An 18,030-nucleotide genomic window follows, 5' to 3' on the forward strand; every position below is an offset into this window, starting at 1 on the left:
AAGTCGAGATATATCACTTCCACATTTGAGTGGTTGAGCAGCCGTTTCAGCACCCAGTCATAGTGTTGTAGGAGCTGAGTTAAGCAGCTTCTCCCTGGTCGGAAACCATGTTGGGTGTCGGGCAGCAAGTCATTCTCTTCAAGGAAGGTGATCAGCTTCCTTCTGACTATTCGTTCCATGACCTTGCTGATGTGTGAGGTCAGAGAGATAGGTCTATAGTTCTTGGCTTCCGCTCTGCTACCTCCTTATGAATGGGGCATATTTTACCTTCCTTCAGTTTTCCTGGAAGTTTGCCAGCTGCAAGGAAGCTCTGAAAGAGGAACTGCAGTGGTCTTGCTAGGACTCTCTTACATGCTTTTAGGAGGATTGCCGGGAATCCATCGGGGCCAGTAGCTGAGTCTGTTTTCATTTCATCTATAGCCTTGGTTACATCTTCTTCCTTTATATCGATGTAATCTATCGTCGCCGCCTCTGATGCCCAAGGGGTGGAGTGAAAACACTCTTGAATTGCTCATTCAGTATTTCACTTACCCTCATTGGTTTTCCTGTAAGTGTGCAATCCTTTTCGAGGAGTGGCCCTATTCTACAGTGCACCGTAGCTGTTTCTTTGGCATACCTGTAGAAAGCTCTGGGGTTAGATTTTATGTTTTCTATAGCCCAGGCTTCTTTGTCTGCTCTTTCTTTTTCATGGGAGAGTTGCAGACATTTTTCGATTTCCAACAGTTTTATTTTTAGGCGGGACTTTTCACTGCTTCAATCTGTTTGTTCAGGCGATTTGAAAATTCGTACGCCGTCTCATTAAAATTTTCCTCTCTCTGGGGATTTTGTTCTTGTGTACAGTGGCCTTTCTCTCTGGGACACATTTGTAGCATATGGCTTGCATTACAGACATGAATTGTTGAAGTTTCACGTCGATGTCTGGCGAGGAGAGACATTTAGGCCAGTTTTGTTTGAGGATCTCTTTCTCAATTGTTTCCAGTTTGCCTTATGGTAGTTCAAGCTGGAAAAATTTTGAGGGTTTCTTGTAGGCTGCATGTCCGTGCTCTCTTTGGCCCGTACATGGTCAGCTCTATCATGTTGTGATCCGAGAGTAGTGTCGGTGTCACTTTCACATTATGGATGAGATCCATGTCATTTGTGAAGCAGAGATCCAGTGTGTTACCTGCCCTGGTTGGTTGGAGTATTACCTGCTCCATGTACAGGGTGTTGATGAGGTTCAGGAGGGACCTCGCCTGTCCTCGTTCACATCTTGTCATTCCTGGGAGAGAAAGGCCCTCGGGCCATCTGACATTGGGCAGATTGAAGTCTCCCATAAGAAGCACACCTATGTGTTGTTCTAATGTGGTTAGAATTTCTTTATTTCTTCTATTTTTATAAGGCAGTCTTCAAACTTGCCCACATGGCTTGGGGCATCTGGAGGGCGATATGTAGCACACACAACTACATCAAGTTGCCTAATATGTACAATTAGTGTGTCACACACCGAGTTTGAGTATGACAAGAGGACCTGGGGTGTGAGGTCCTCCCGGATGTACATAGCAACACCTCCATGACTCCTTTCTTTCCTGTCGGTCCGTAGTACAGCATACTGTGGTATGTGTAACTCCGCATCTGCTATGTCCGGTTTCAGGTGTGTTTCTGTAAGTGCTATGCATAAGGCTTGATTGCATGCAACAAAGTCTCTCAGGAACGGGATCTTTGTCCTGTTACTGAGTGTTTGCAGTCCTCTGATGTTCAGTAGGAGCATCGAGGTGAGGTGTACGTTGTTGCCGGCGGTGTCCATCCTGTGTCTGTTTGCTGTGGTGGTCTGGTATATAGTGGGTAGCCCCCTGCGGGCTTGGGTTTGATGAAGCCAGGTCAGCTGCTGTACAATCTTTTGTGCCATGCACAAAAAAGATTGTTGCTCAGCAGCTGCTCTTTCGACAACATCATGTTGGCTGTTTGTGGCGCGCACAACATCTGCGTACCTCCGCTTTGGGGCAGGTGGTGCGTGGTCCATCCCTTTTCTTTGTGTTGATGGTTTGTCCATCTGCCTCGTGTCTCTGTGGCAGGGTCCCCGATGTGCAAAGCGGCAGCCTGCACCTTCTTTCCATGCCAGCAGGAACCTCTCAGGTAGAACATACACACCCGTGTGCGTGTTTGGTTCCATCCTTTGCGGTTCCACTTCTATTCCTGGTTGTTTCACTCTTTGGTCATGCTTGAGCTTTTTCTTTTCCTTTAGCTCTTCCAGTCCTTCTTTTAGTTCTTCTTCCTCCCTCTACCTCTTCACCGGGTTCTCCGTCTCCATGGCCCTTGCTGCCGGTTGGAGAACTTGCACCTGGGTTCACTTCCCGGGCAGGTTTCTCATTCAAAACCTCCTACCGGGCGTCCACCAGGTGGGGGTGACTTCTTTCATCGTCTCCATTCTTGCCATCTTTGCCCCGCTCGTTCTCAAAGATGGCATCAAGTGCGCCAATGTGCGACCGTACAAGCGCATATGAGCGCACGAATTCCTGTCTCTTTCGCTCCATCTGAGCCGCTGTCCTCTTGTAGCCTCTGCTCTTCAGCGCAGCCGCAATCACCTCGCTAGGGCTATCTCCGCCGGCGCACTCCCATGCTCGTACGAATAAATCCAGCTCGTCACGTCTCCATGCTCTGGACATGCTGGATAATCCGTCTATCCGTTTATCTATCTAATTATGTTCAGAGAAGACAGGAAGATATTAAGGCTAATTAGAAGATAGAGTACTTGAAAAAGAAATATTAACAATATTAAAGTTTGTGTAAAAACGTTATTTGGTTAAAAACGTTATTAATCTTAAGGCTAATAGGGGATAGAGTATCTGAAAATGTATTAGCAATATTAATATTATTTAGAGTGTGGATAAAAACGTTGTTTAATCTTAGGGCTAATTAGGAGATAGAGTATCTGAAAATATATTAGCAATATTAATATTATATTAGAGTGTGGGTAAAAAACGTTATTTAATCTTAAGGCTAATTGGAGATAGAGTATCTGAAATTATATTAGCATATTAATATTATATTAGAGTGTGGGTAATATTAAACGTTATTTAATTTAATCTTAAGGCTAATTAGAAGATAGAGTATCTGAAGAATTATTAACAATATTAAACAATATTAAACGTTATTTAATTTAATCTTAAGGCTAATTAACAATAATTATTAACAATATTAAACAATATTAAACGTTATTTAATTTAATCCTAAGGCTAATTAACAATAATTATTAACAATATTAACAATATTAAACGTTATTTAATTTAATCTTAAGGCTATTAACAGTAATTATTAACAATATAAACAATATTAAACGTTATTTAATTTAATCCTAAGGCTAATTAACAATAATTATTAACAATATTAAACGTTATTTAATTTAATCCTAAGGCTAATTAGACGTTATTAATATTAAACGTTATTTAATTTAATCTTAAGGCTAATTAGAAGATAGAGTATCTGAAAAATTATTAACAATATTAAACAATATTAAACGTTATTTAATTTAATCTTAAGGCTAATTAACAATAATTATAACAATTTAAAAACAATATTAAACGTTATTTAATTTAATCCTAAGGCTAATTTGACGGTATCAATATTAAACGTTATTTAATTTAATCTTAAGGCTAATTAGAAGATAGAGTATCTGGAAAATTATTATATCGAGAACAGATCTTGAAAATGTAAACAAACAAAATGACGATCGCAACTTTAACTAAGATGTGGGCCTAAGTGAAAGATAAAATAGAATAATAAATAAAATATGAAATAGATGAAATTGATACTTGATCCAACAATGTGGTCTGGATTTTTTTTTTTTTGGTTTACGGGATTTTTTTTTTCAGGAGAGATGCTTCTTTTTTCTTTCTTGCAGGAGATAACTTGATTCAGTTATTTTTGCACCATGTGCGTTCGGCGAAAATGAAAATTACTGTGTATATGTTATATTTATATATATATTTTTAAAAATATTTAAACCAAAGTGTTGTAGTGATCTCTATGACTTAGAGTTTACGTTTTGCAACTACAGTGGGTTATTTCGCCGTTCTATGCAAACTTTTTCACAGAGCAAAGGCAATCACGTCTTTTCTGCTGAAAACGGACCGGAATATATATATATATATATAATATATAATATATATATATATATATATATATATTACTGTTGTGCCTGGGAAAAGTCATTTTCTTTTTGTGCCTTATGATTTAATACACACACCGGTAAAATTTCCACTTATTTTTATTTTCCTAAAGTTTTTGTTGTTGCAAGACACAACGAGGATCTTTTTGCTTTGACCGGCAGATTTTTAAAATAATTTCTTTGTAACTAAACACTTTTAAACTTTGTATACTGGTAGAATGTGTTTATAAAACATCTTTTTCTCTTGGCTTTCTTGAGAAAATTCTGTAGTTTGTAAGCTATTTGTTGTTTAATTTCTTGCATTTCGGCAACTTCAACCCATCAATGACGTCTATTGAGGTGAATTCAATTTCTGCCGTAGTGTGTCAACAACATTTACATGTATATATATATATATATATATATATATATATATATATATATACATATATATCATGTAGTAAGGCAGTATGACCGTTTCAAACGGATCCATTTTATTGAACAAGGCAATCATTCCATCAATTTAAATGCAGTTCTATCTTCAGTTGCACAAAATATAGAATTTTTTAACAAGTTCTTCCATCTTCTTTGTTAAAATATTTAAGAAAAGTTATATTAATGTATCCTACTTGTTAAAAAATTCTATATTTTTGTGCAGCTGAAGATAGCACTGCATTTAAATTGATGTAATGATTGCCTGTGCAATTAAATGGAGCCACTTGAAATGGTTGTACTGCATTACTACTTGATATCCTGTTGCCTATTTTGATTGGCTAATATTGGACTGACTTGGTGTTTCAACTTAAGTACTTAATTCAACTCAATCTTAATTATTTTATATACATACATACATATATATATATAGATAGATAGATAGATAAATGAAAGAATGGAGTCGAACGACGATTTAACAAAATAAAGGAATTTTGTTAAATCGTCGTTCAACTCCATTCTTTCATTTATCTATAGTAAAAAAACACACAAATTTCCACACAAAAGCACGTGATTTCTGCCCTTGGCATGTAGCTTCAACCGTGCTTTCTGACGTAAATTTGCTACCCAGGTATTGGTTAGCCAAATTATCCATACTAGGATAATTCATTCAACTACTTATATATATATATATATATATATTTATATATATATATATGGAAACAGGATGTCACCAATGGGGCAAATAGCATGAAATACATAAACAAACAAGTTAAATACATAAATAAGGAGAAAAAATGGAGAACAGAAAAAGTAAACACAGAAAAAGGACTCTTCATCAGTTGTTGGCTGTCTATCTACTCCTCATTTCGAGCATTCAACGACAATGTGAGTCTTCAAAGACAGTTGCTCCCAAAAATTCTGAAATAAAATTTAGGATTTATGGAGGGTCAAAGTTGGGAACAAAAAAATAACTGTGGAGACATACAGGGAAACTGAACGAAAACAAACATGGAGGGTCATTCACACTCACACACACACACACATGTATGCATGTAGTATAAGGTTGTCCCAAAAGTTAGTAGAAAGTCTTGGAAAATAATGGTCTTTATTTTGAGGAATAATTTTTGTTGTTTTTGTTAGTTACTTGGCGAGTAAAAATTCAATTTTCGCAAGTGTTTACGAACTTTTGGGACAACCTAATATATGCATATTTATGATTCAACAAGATTTATTTCTTATTCTTTTTATTCTAAATACAATTTTTGTACAAAAATATTAAACCGGATGATACTTACTGTGGTAAGGCATTATCACTGAAGATCGTTAATGGTAAGAGACACAAAGTGTTTGAGAAAGCTTTCACAAACATTGAAAAAGCGGCAAAATTTCTTTTATAATTAACATGTATCACATACTTGTCATTATCAATTTGGTACCAGTAATCAGTGCAGGGATAAGATAAAATGTTTTTCTTTTCCTCAGTACTTTTTTGTCCTGATTTTTTTTTTTTAAATAACGGTAAATGTAAAAAATAATTGTTTTTTTTTAACAAAAAAAAGATTCTTAAACGATATAATAAACAACATTAGATATATCTTTGGCTTCCTCTTTCCTTTGTTTACACCATATCTTCATCATGTTTTTCTTCCGACGGGGAATGATCAAAAGGTTTGTCCTTCTTCAAGGGAGGTCGATTTCGCAAAGGGTCTTTACCCTCCTCATCCTCACTTTTCCTTGCAGGTTGGTGCTCGAAGAGTGTTGATAAAGATTCTGAAGAATCACTGTGCTTACGTTTAAGGTTCGCTAAATTGATTGTCGTTTGTCTCTTCAGTTGCAGCTGATGCATTAAATCCTGGTTGCTTTCTCGAGTTAAATTACGATCGTATTTTTGATGAAGAACCTGAAGAAAGAAACAGCTGTTTATCAGAAATATATATACATATAGACACACACACACATATACATATACACACACACACACACACATATATATATATATATATATATATACACATATATATATATATACATATATACACACACACACACACAATATATATATATACATATATATATACATATATATACATATATATATACACATATATGCACATATATATACATACATATATACATTTATATATATATACACACACATATATATACATATATATACACAGATATATATATATATATATATATATGCATATTACATATATACATATATATACATATATACATACATTTGTATATATATATATATATACATATATATACACATATATATATACATACATATATATATATGCATATATAAACACACAAATATATATATACATAAGTATATATATATATATATATATATATATATATATACGTATATATACACATATATATACATACGTATATATATATATGATGATGATGATGATGATGATGATGATATATATACACATATATATACACACACATATATATACATACATATATATACACACATATATATACATATATATATATATACATACATACATACGAAACCATAATGATATCCATGAGGTAGCTGAAGATGGAGGTATCTTGGATTGTTGGTATGGTTGTTTTTGTGTATGTGAAATAGTGTTAAAACACATCCTTTTGATATATATATATAAACATACACACACACACACATATATATATAATAAAAGAAGGAAAATGCAAACACCACAGTTTACATAGTTTTAATATATTTTAATGAAAGAGTATTATGGTCGTTGACCGGTTTCGCTTTCGCTGATCATGACATTGAAATTATGGTGATTTCATACACGAACATGGACTAAAAACTTCTTAACAAAACACGAAATCACAATAATTTCAATGTCATGATTAGCAAAAGCAAAACCAGTTGACAACCACAAAGCTCTTTCATTTAAAATATATTAAAACTATTCTTTTATTTGTTTCAGTCATTTGACTGTGGTCATGCTGGAGCACCACCTTTAGTCAAACAAATCGACCCAACGCTTATTCTTTGTAAGCCTACTACTTATTTTATCAATCTCTTTTGCCGAACCACTAACTTATGGGAATGTAAACACACCAAAATTGGTTGTCAAGTGATGGCAGGGATACAAACACAGATACACAAACACACACACACACACACATATATATATATATATATATTGTTTTGGTAGAAGGAAACTGAAAGAAGCCTGTCATATATATATATATATATATATATGTGGAAGGAGAGTTTAGAATCGAGGGGCCTTAGAGTCAACCTAGCTAAAACCAAAGTACTAATAAGTAGGAAGGTAGACAATCCACAAATGTCTTCAGGAAGATGGCCCTGCTCGATCTGTAGAAAAGGTGTAGGTAGAAACTCTATAAGATGTACCCGGTGTAAGCTATGGGCACATAAGAGGTGCAGCAATGTCAAAGGAAGGCTAACTGGGAAGATAGTTTTTGTATGTGGCAGATACTCGGGAGCATTAAACTCTGAAAATCTGCAGAAAACAACTTTTGTCACTTTCCAGGGGGAAAAACTAGAAGTAGTTGATAGCTTCCGTTATCTAGGTGACCAAGTCAGTAGTGGGAGTGGGTGCGTTGAAAGTGTAACTGCTAGAGTAAGAATAGTCTGGGCAAAGTTTAGGGAGCTCTTACCTCTGCTGGTGACTAAAGGCCTCTTGCTCAGAGTAAAAGGCAGACTGTATGATGCATGTGTACGAACAGCCATGCTACATGGCAGTGAAACATGGGCTGTGACTGCTGAGGACATGCGTAAGCTCACGAGGAATGAAGCCAGTATGCTCCGATGGATGTGTAATGTCAGTGTGCATACTCGACAGAGCGTTAGTACCTTGAGAGAAATGTTGGACCTAAGAAGCATCAGTTGTGGTGTGCAAGAGAGATGATTGCGCTGGTATGGTCATGTGGCGCGAATGGATGAAGATAGGTGTGTGAAAAAGTGCCAATCCCTAGCAGTTGAGGGAACCCGTGGAAGAGGTAGACCCAGGAAAACCTGGGACGAGGTGGTGAAGCACGACCTTCGAACTTTAGGTCTCACTGAGGAAATGACCAGTGACCGAGACCTTTGGAAATATGCTGTAGGTGAGAAGACCAGGCAGGACAAGTGAGTCCAGCCCACTTATGCATGCCTTTCCTCCCTTGGACACACAAAGACCTGTTGAGGCAAGCGAAGTCGATATCGAACCTCATCCGACGACAGGCACCCATGCCTGCGAAGACCTGTTGGGGCAAGTGAAATCAAAATCGAAATCGAAATCGGAATCGAAATTGAACCAATCCTATGACTGGCACCCGGCAGATGCCAGGACCCCTGGACTGGTGGTACGTAAAAAGCACTATCCGAATCGTGGTCGATGCCAGCGCTGCCTCGACTGGCTTCTGTGCCGGTGGCACATAAAAAGCACCATCCAAATCATGGCCGAAGCCAGTGCCACCTCGACTGGCTTCTGTGCCAGTGGCACGTAAAATGCACCAATCTGACCGTGGCCGATGCCAGCCTCGCCTGGCACCTGTGCAGGTGGCACGTAAAAAGCACCCACTACACTCACGGAGTGGTTAGCGTTAGGAAGGGCATCCAGCTGTAGAAACATTGCCAGATAAGACTGGAGCCTGGTGCAGCCTTCTGGCTTCCCAGATCCCCGGTCGAACCGTCCAACCTATGCTAGCTTGGAGAACGGACGTTAAACGATGATGATGATGATGATGATGATATATGTATATATATATATATGTGTGTACACACACACACACATATATATACATATACATGTGTGTGTGTGTATGCATATGTGATGTGTGTGTGTGTATCAAAAAAGGAAAATGGAAAAAATTTTCGGTATTATTGGACTGAAGCAACATGAAATGAAGTGTTTTGCAGTGTCCTTTCTTTTTAATATTCTGTAAGAACATGTCAAGCCATGGGGGAACACATTACTTTACTTTCAAATAGGTGAGGGTTTACGACAAGAAAGGCATTCTGCCATAGAAAATCTGCCTCAATAAATTCTCTCTGATCCATGCAAGCATGGAAAAGCAGACGCTGAATTAATACTGTTGATAATAATTATCATCTTGGCTTGCTAATTAGCAACGGTATTTCACCTTGAACAGATTCTCCGATAGTAAGAAGTAACGCATGAATTACAATTCCATTTTTTGTATTCCACCTTCTTCACTTCCCTATCATTTCCCAGTGAATCCGAGAAATTTAACTTCCTCAGATGAGCTTTATCTTCTCTGAGAGCTAATTTGAGAGCTATTTATCTTCAGTTCAAGGCACCTATTGACTAAGTTGATAAAGTATTGGATTACTAGCTAAAGGATTAACAGTTCTTATCCTTTCAGCGCAACTATACACTTTCCATAAAGGTAAGGAGGTAACTTTCACAGGGAAATGAAACCGTTACCATGGATACATGGTACCTATTTATATCTCATTAATAAGGAGAATAAGCAATGTGTTGGTAAGGAGAGTAAGCAGTATACAAAATAAATTGTGTTGGTTGTTGAAAGTAGTAGGCAGCTGTTCCTGTACCAAACCTTTGCCCATATTCTCTAATTATCTAAGACAGGCTTACAGTTAAAGTTCAGTTATTAATCTAATTTGATCTGAGTGAAACAGACCATTGTTTATTGAACATATCCAGTGTCTATACCATGGATTTCATGATGATTCTGTCACCTGTCCTTACTAATCTACTCACATGATGTAAGCAACAACCAATAGAACTGTTAAAGAAGTAACTATTGGACTGTTGTATAGTGAAACTATACAGCCCTCCCGGTAAAAAGTGGTAGTTTTTTTTTGTTGTTTGTTCCTTCTCGAGCCATGCCTGGCTCATAAGGGCTGGTTTCCCGGTTTCTTGGCATATAGGTTTCCCCACCTGGATGGGACACCGGTACGTCGCAGGTGAGCTGCAAGATGCAGGAGGAAAGAGCGGGAGAAAGTTGTGGCGAAAGAGTCAGCAGAAGTTCACCATTACCTTCAGCTGGAGCTATGTGGAGTTTAGGTGTTTTCGCTCATAAACACACACATCGCCCAGTTTGAGATTCGAACCCGCGATCCCTCGACTGCGAGTCCCGCTGTTCTAACCACTAGGCCATGTGCCTCAAAAAGTGGTAGTAGCCAGCCATTACAAATAGACCACTAGCCGGTCGACAGAAGAAGGTTGGGAAGGTTGAGAGTATGTGTAGACTATGTTGATAGTTGTGTCAGTGCTGATATAGTAATTATACTGTGATATTGAGTGGATGTTTTAACGATCCAACCATTTGAGGATAAAAACACTGTACAACTGGGGGTTGTAGAGAGCCAGATAGAAACATTCTATTGATGATTTTGGAATATAACAATATTTGTCAGAGCGACAACCATCGTCAAAAGACAGATTCAACAGTGGCAAAAGACTGCTTTACAACAAGGAAAAAGGTTTAGAGTTTACAATGATTTGAATAGCTCTTTGCCCCTTCTTACACAAAATGCCCAATCATAGGGCTATGATTTAGAACTAACAATAATTTGAATAGCTCTAAACCCTACTTGTACAGCCAACCTTGTTATATGGGTGCCTATTGCTGTTGTTTAACTAGATTTCATTAAGTACATAGTTGCTTGAACTGCTAAAAATAGCAAACCAAACATCCCTCATTATTTTAGATAACACTGCACTATATTAGACAACAAACTAGTGATGTTGCTTGAAAGATATGTGAACAAAATACACTTACACTCATTGAAGTTTGTTGCCTGCTAAGTAGATTCCTCATTTCAACATTTAAAGAATGATTGCTTGAACTTCTGGACTTACAAAGTCTAAAATGTAACGTTGAATGCCTGGGTGTTGATTGACCTTGAAAGAAGAAAAAAAATTTTGATAAATGTTTCACAGGGGATTGTTAGAAAATCTTCCAGTTAATTATATATTACCAAAACCAATAATTTCAGAACTACTTGAAAGCACTACACATAGAAACATAAATTTCTGTAATTCTAGCATTATAAATTAAAATGATATTCAAGAATATTCAAAAATTCAAATAGGCAGCATCTTATTATCATGGTACGTAAATACATATACATATATATAATAAGAGCACTTCGTCGGTTACAATAATGAGGGTTCCAGTTGATCCGATCAATGGAACAGACACAAGTACCCTTAACGCAGTTCTCAAGGAGATTCAGTGTGACACAGAGTGGGAGAAGGCTGGCCCTTTGAAATACAGGTACAACAGAAACAGGAAGAAAGAGTGAGAGAAAGTTATGGTGAAAGAGTACAGCAAGGTTCGTCACCCCCCCCCCTGCCGGAGCCTCGAAAAGTTTTAGGTGTTTTCGCTCAATAAGCACTCACAACGCCCGATCTGGGAATCAAAACCACGATCCAAAGACCGCGAGTCCGCTGCCCTAGCCACGGAACCATTGGGCCTCCACATACATATATATATATATACACACATATTAACCATGCAAACCATGTACCTTGTAAACTAAGAAACACATCTGTTCCATTGTTTACATGGTACATGGTTTTGTTTTGGTTTGTAGTTTGATCGTAGGTGATCTACTTCTAGCATACGGCTGACCACCTAGTGGTTTTTCAGCACTTAAAATATACACATGTATTAGAATTTTCTCTGATTTTTCAGATTTTTGTATGTTAGGCTACTGGTTTTAAATTGATATTAATTAAATTAATATTCAATTATCTCCCTCATTATTTAATTTTTACACACACACACACACATATATATATATATACAAGATAAGAAAATGGAGAAATACATGCCCATATAATACAGTAAATGAATTGATTGCATCGCAATCATTAACATTTATGTATTAACTTTGTTGGGTACTTCACTAGCAGTATATTGGATATATGTTATCCCATAGAGGGTTGCATTAACAACCCCTATCTCAATTTGTATATATATATAATATATATATATATATATATATATATATATATATACATATATATATATATATATATACATATATATATATAAACCAAATGGCCCAGTGGTTAGGGCAGCAAACTCACAGCCGTAGGATCACGGTTTCGTTTCCCAAACTGGGCGTTGTGAGTGTTTATTGAGCAAAAACATCTAAAGCACCACAAGGCTCTGCAAGGGGGCAGGCAACCCTGCTGTACCCTTTCACCACAACTTTCTCTCACTCTTTCTTCCTATTTCTGTTGTATCTGTATTTCAAAGTTCATTTTCCTGTCATTTCAATTTTGTTTCTCCTTTTACTATTAATTTTATTTTTGGGATGTTTTGTTAAATACATATATATATATATATATATATATATACACACATATTAACCATGCAAACCAAGTCTGTTTAATGGTGTTTCGAATGATAAACCAAAAAGTAGGCATGATCATTAAATTATTAAATTAGCTTAAAAACAGAAAGTGCCCAAGAGAATCTGTGAAACAGGTCAATAAAAATGAAGCAGGTATTAGAATGATTAAATAAATCAAAGAAATTAAAATTATGCTTTATTAGGGTCTTCAATAAGTTCAAAGCACCATCTGAATGTGGCCGATGCCAGTACCCGTTGACTGGCTCTCGTGCCAGTGGCATGTAAAAAGCACCATCCAAACTTGGCTGATGCCAGTACCACTCACTGGCACCTGTGCCAGTGGCACATAAAAAGCACCATCCAAATGTGGCTGATGTCAGTATCCCCTGACTGGCTTCCGTGCCAGTGGTACATAAAAACACCGTCCGATTGTGGCCGATGCTAGTACTCCCTGATTGGTCTCCATGCCAGTGGCACATAAAAGGCACTATTCAAACGTGATTGATACCAGGCCTGCCTGACTGGCTCCTGTGCTTGTGGCATGTAAAAAGCACCCACTACACTCTCAGAGTGGTTGGCATTAAGAAGGGCATCCAGCTGTAGAAACATTGCCCGGTCAGATTGGAGCCTGGTGCAACCGCTGGCTCTCCAGACCTCAGTCAAACCGTACAACCCATGCCAGCATGGAAAACGGACATTAAACGATGATGATGATGGATAGAAAATGAAACCCACCAAAAGGCTTATCTATTGACAGCTTTGTTATATAACAAAAAGCAGCAATAATTTCTCAATCAAATCAACATTAAAAAAATCAAACATCTGGTCAGCTAAAAAATGGATTTTCAGGCGATGAGGGATGGCTTTAAAAAATCTGTAAAGGACAAAAAGTTTTGAATGGTACAACAATGCACTATAATACAAACTATGGAGCCATTGGAAAATCGATTATAGCAGCGACTCCATCTAAGAATATCTGAAGAAGGAATTTTATTCCGAAATATCATAGGCGCAGGAGTGGCTGTTTGGTAAGTAGCTTGCTAACCAACCACATGGTTCCAGGTTCAGTCCCACTGCGTGGCATCTTGGGCAAGTGTCTTCTGCTATAGCCCCGGGCCGACCAATGCCTTGTGAGTGGATTTGGTAGACAGAAACTGAAAGAAGCCTGTCGTATATATGTATATATATATGTGTGTGTGAATATGTTTGTGTGTCTGTGTTTGTTCCCCTAGCATTGCTTGACAACCAATGCTGGTGTGTTTACGTCCCCGTCACTTAGCGGTTCGGCAAAAGAGACCGATAGAATAAGTACTGGGCTTACAAAGGATAAGTCCCGGGGTCGATTTGCTCGACTAAAGGCAGTGCTCCAGCATGGCCGCAGTCAAATGACTGAAACAAGTAAAAAGAGAAAAAAGAGTAAAGAGACTATGGATGGCTAAATTACAACAGGTATAGATCCCATTGTCTGTATTATAGTGCATTGTTGTACCATTCAAAACTTTTTATTCTTTACAAACAATACACAATGCTTCAAGTGAACTACAATACTCTCTTTAAAAAATCTGTTTAAATTGAAGCTTTCTTTATAATAAACTGCATGGAAAAAGTAAATCAAGTAATACGCACCGTCTTCAAGTTTAATCGTTGGCTCGATGTCTCTCAATGGTATTATAGTTTCCATTTCCTTCCTATAAAAAACAAACAAAAAGACAATATATTTTATACTCAATATACCCAGACGCTACCTAGCATTTCACTTGAGTCTTTATGCCTTCCGAAAATCTGTATCATGCAAAAAGAAAGTTACTGGTTTATTCCCAAATTAGATAGGTCTAACTAAAAAAATCTTATTGACTATCATTCTTAAACATTTCTGATGACTAGATCTGAAGAAAAATTTTGGAGGTATCAATAAAATGTAAAGAGAAGACTATAATAAAGTACAAGCAGAATGTTAAATGGCTGGGATTGAACATCTAAAAAGTGGAAAGTGCCTATGATACTCATGCAGTTTTAATTGTAAAAAAGGAAAAAAGGACTACATCAGTAACACTTACAGGGAAGACATGTCTTGGGAATATTCTGAATAATATTTCAACTTGTGAATAAATCTCAAGTTAAGCACACTACTATATATATATATATATATATATGTAAAAATAAGACAAAATAGAAAATGCTATAATAATTTTATAGTGAACATTTCAGTACCGGTTTCGGTCATTTTGAGACCTTTTCAACTGTAACGATTAAATAATTAAAAAATTCAATTTAGAAAAATTAGAAGAAAAGTTTTTTTAAGGGAATATTTCTATAGTAGTGTTCAGATATAAGTGGCATTCTGCTTTTCTCTGACTCCCTTGTTTGCACTTGTGTGTTGTGAGTTCTTGGTAGGGTAGATGAAGAAGAAGAATATATATATATTATATATATATATATATATTTGTTTACTACCCACAAGGAGCCAAACACAGAGGGGACAAACAAGGACAGACAAACGGATTAAGTCGATTCCATCGACCCCAGTGCGTAACTGGTACTTAATTTATCGACCCCGAACGGATGAAAGGCAAAGTCGACCTCGGCGGAATTTGAACTCAGAACGTAACGGCAGATGAAATAAGGCTTCGCATTTCGCCCAGCGTGCTACCGTTTCTGCCAGCTCGCCGCCTTATATATAATATAATATTAGGGAGTAAATCCAAACTTACAGGGGAAAATTAGATTTAGGATTAAATCCAAGTTTACAGTATAAATATAAATTAAATTAGAGATAAAACTACTATTAGGCAAATCAATCAGTGAAAAACATAAACCAAAACATAGAAATAAAATTAATTAATATAATATACAAAATATATAAAAAAATAAAATTCAAAATTTAAATTATTTAAATTTAAAATTATTAATTTATATTTATAAATATATATATATATATATATATATATATTTATTTTAATTTTTTTATTTATTTTTTTAATTAAATATATATAACTATCAAAAAGTATTAAAAAGTTTAAATAAGATATATATTTTTATATATTTTGTATATTATATTAATTAATTTTATTTCTATGTTTTGGTTTATGTTTTTCACTGATTGATTTGCCTAATAGTAGTTTTATCTTTAATTTAATTTATATATATATCACTAATGAAATATGAACAATAATGGCTTAATTTATGTCTTCCTTGTCCCTGTTTCTCCTTCTGTAAACTTAATTTAATTTAATAAAATGCAATGGTAAACAGATACTAAATTCCTGACCACATCGCACTGATGAGATCCAACTAGACTGAAATGGCAGCTGTATATGAATATCAAGGATTCCATGATGAAAAGAAAGAAAATTTAATCAAATAAATTAATAAAGTTACTACACTTTATTCCTTTCATTTCACTAAGGAAGTAAATAGATAAATAAATTATTTCTTGGCAAGCCAGTTTTGTCCCTTACTATAGAGATCAACCAATTAATTACCTGATAGATAATAGCCAAAATAGGAAAAAAAAAGAGAAAAGAAAACTATGACTATATTTCAAATTACTTGATTTAACCTTTTACCTGTGACTGGGCTGTTTTCATATGCAAGAATAAAAAGGATTTTTTTAATTATAAATATGTTACTTTCTCTACACACAGTCTTCAGCTATTGTCATAGTGAGTAATTATTATTAACCCTTTCATTACTGTAATTATTTTGAGATGATCTGTGTTCTTTCAATTCATTTTAAATATAACAAAGAATTTAGTAAAATAACTTATACAGACACACAGATATTGTTTTGAGCTGGGGGGGGGAGGTACTAGATTCCCTTGTTCGAAAATATAAGGACAAAGATTGTGGTGTATAACCAGCTGGTGACGGTGTCTCCTGGGGCTAAATTACAGCAACATTCATCCTAAATCAGGACTGCCATGTTATGTTGGCAAAAATCTTTACTCCAAACTTTGGTTAGTACATTCCATAGAACTTCATGATTTGCAGCAGGCATGGGAAACCTTTTTGGAGAAGTGGGTCACATGAGACATGGCCTGTCAATGTCCATCTGTCCACCTGTCTGCCCATCAGTCCATCTGTCTGTCCGTCCATCTAGTTGACTATATTACATACATGTGTATGTACTGAATAAAGTAATTTTACATTGGAAAATTTAAAAAAAAATCTTAAGAATTCTAACAAGAAATACATTTATTAACATAAATTATATATAAAAATAAAGAGGGCTTAGAATATTATGAAACAGATGATGATGATGATGATGTTGATAATGGTGGTGGTGTATGTTACAAACATGTTATAGGTCAGTTAAGAACAATCACGGAGATTAGAAGAGGAGGTGGTGGAGAAGTAGGAAAGGAAGAGAGAGAGAGAGAGAGGGAGAAGGAGAGGGTTTTAATAAGATAACACTGCAATAACTTATTAGTATTCATTGGTTGTAGAGAGGATGACAAAGGAAGAAATGGTATCATATTCAGCCGGAGATAAAGAAAATCTGAGAATGACGGTTGATACCGATAAGAAAAGATATTAATATGCAGAGGGTTCTGCTGGTATCTGTGGTAGATTTAATTACAGCAGATTTAATTCTGATAACCCACTTGCATGCTACGTTTTGATGTGGTCTGCAGTCAGTCAGGAAGAAAGACGCCAAGCGAGGGACATAGTTCTGTAAGGTATTTTAACCATCACCAAACTCATAAACAGAGAGAAGAGGAAGTGTTAAGTGTTACGAAAGATCTCGTTCCAAAGGTAAAGAGATGGAAAGGAAAATGGAGATGTGGGGTAATTTGAAGCAGGAGTTGAAAACTGTGATTCAGAATGGAAAATGAAGACCTCTCCCCAAGGTTAGAACAGAGTGCTTCTACCTTTGTCTACTACTGCATGAGGTCAGAGGGCCAACGTCTTTCCAGGCCCTAAAAACCATTCATGGACATGTCTGCACAACATACAGAGAAACCTGCTATTGACAAGGTCTGTTAGAAGATGGTGCACAATGGGATGCAACTTTAGGAGAGGCCGCTTTATCACAATCACCTAAAAGTCTCAGGGCACTATTTGCAGTATTACTACAGGCATGTGAACTTTGTGATCCGGTCACTCTATGGTTCAAATATAGAGACAACCTGGCTGAAGACTT

At 36.1% G+C, this 18,030-nt stretch overlaps 1 protein-coding gene across 1 annotated transcript in view; it reads right to left on the minus strand.

Annotated features, from left to right (window-relative positions):
- Positions 1-5,785: 5,785 nt before the first annotated feature.
- Positions 5,786-18,030, minus strand: part of LOC115222298 (Na(+)/H(+) exchanger beta) — a 193,616-nt gene continuing 181,371 nt past the window's right edge. Inside the window, exons 23-25 of the mRNA XM_029792474.2 lie at positions 14,514-14,575; positions 11,303-11,424; positions 5,786-6,458 (exon numbers count right to left, since the gene is read on the minus strand). Coding sequence (XP_029648334.1) covers positions 6,177-6,458; positions 11,303-11,424; positions 14,514-14,575 — 466 coding nt within the window. The 3' untranslated portion in view covers positions 5,786-6,176. The remainder of the gene's footprint in view (positions 6,459-11,302; positions 11,425-14,513; positions 14,576-18,030) is intronic.

This window comes from Octopus sinensis, linkage group LG19, assembly GCF_006345805.1.
Source record: "Octopus sinensis linkage group LG19, ASM634580v1, whole genome shotgun sequence".
NCBI lineage: Eukaryota > Metazoa > Mollusca > Cephalopoda > Octopoda > Octopodidae > Octopus > Octopus sinensis.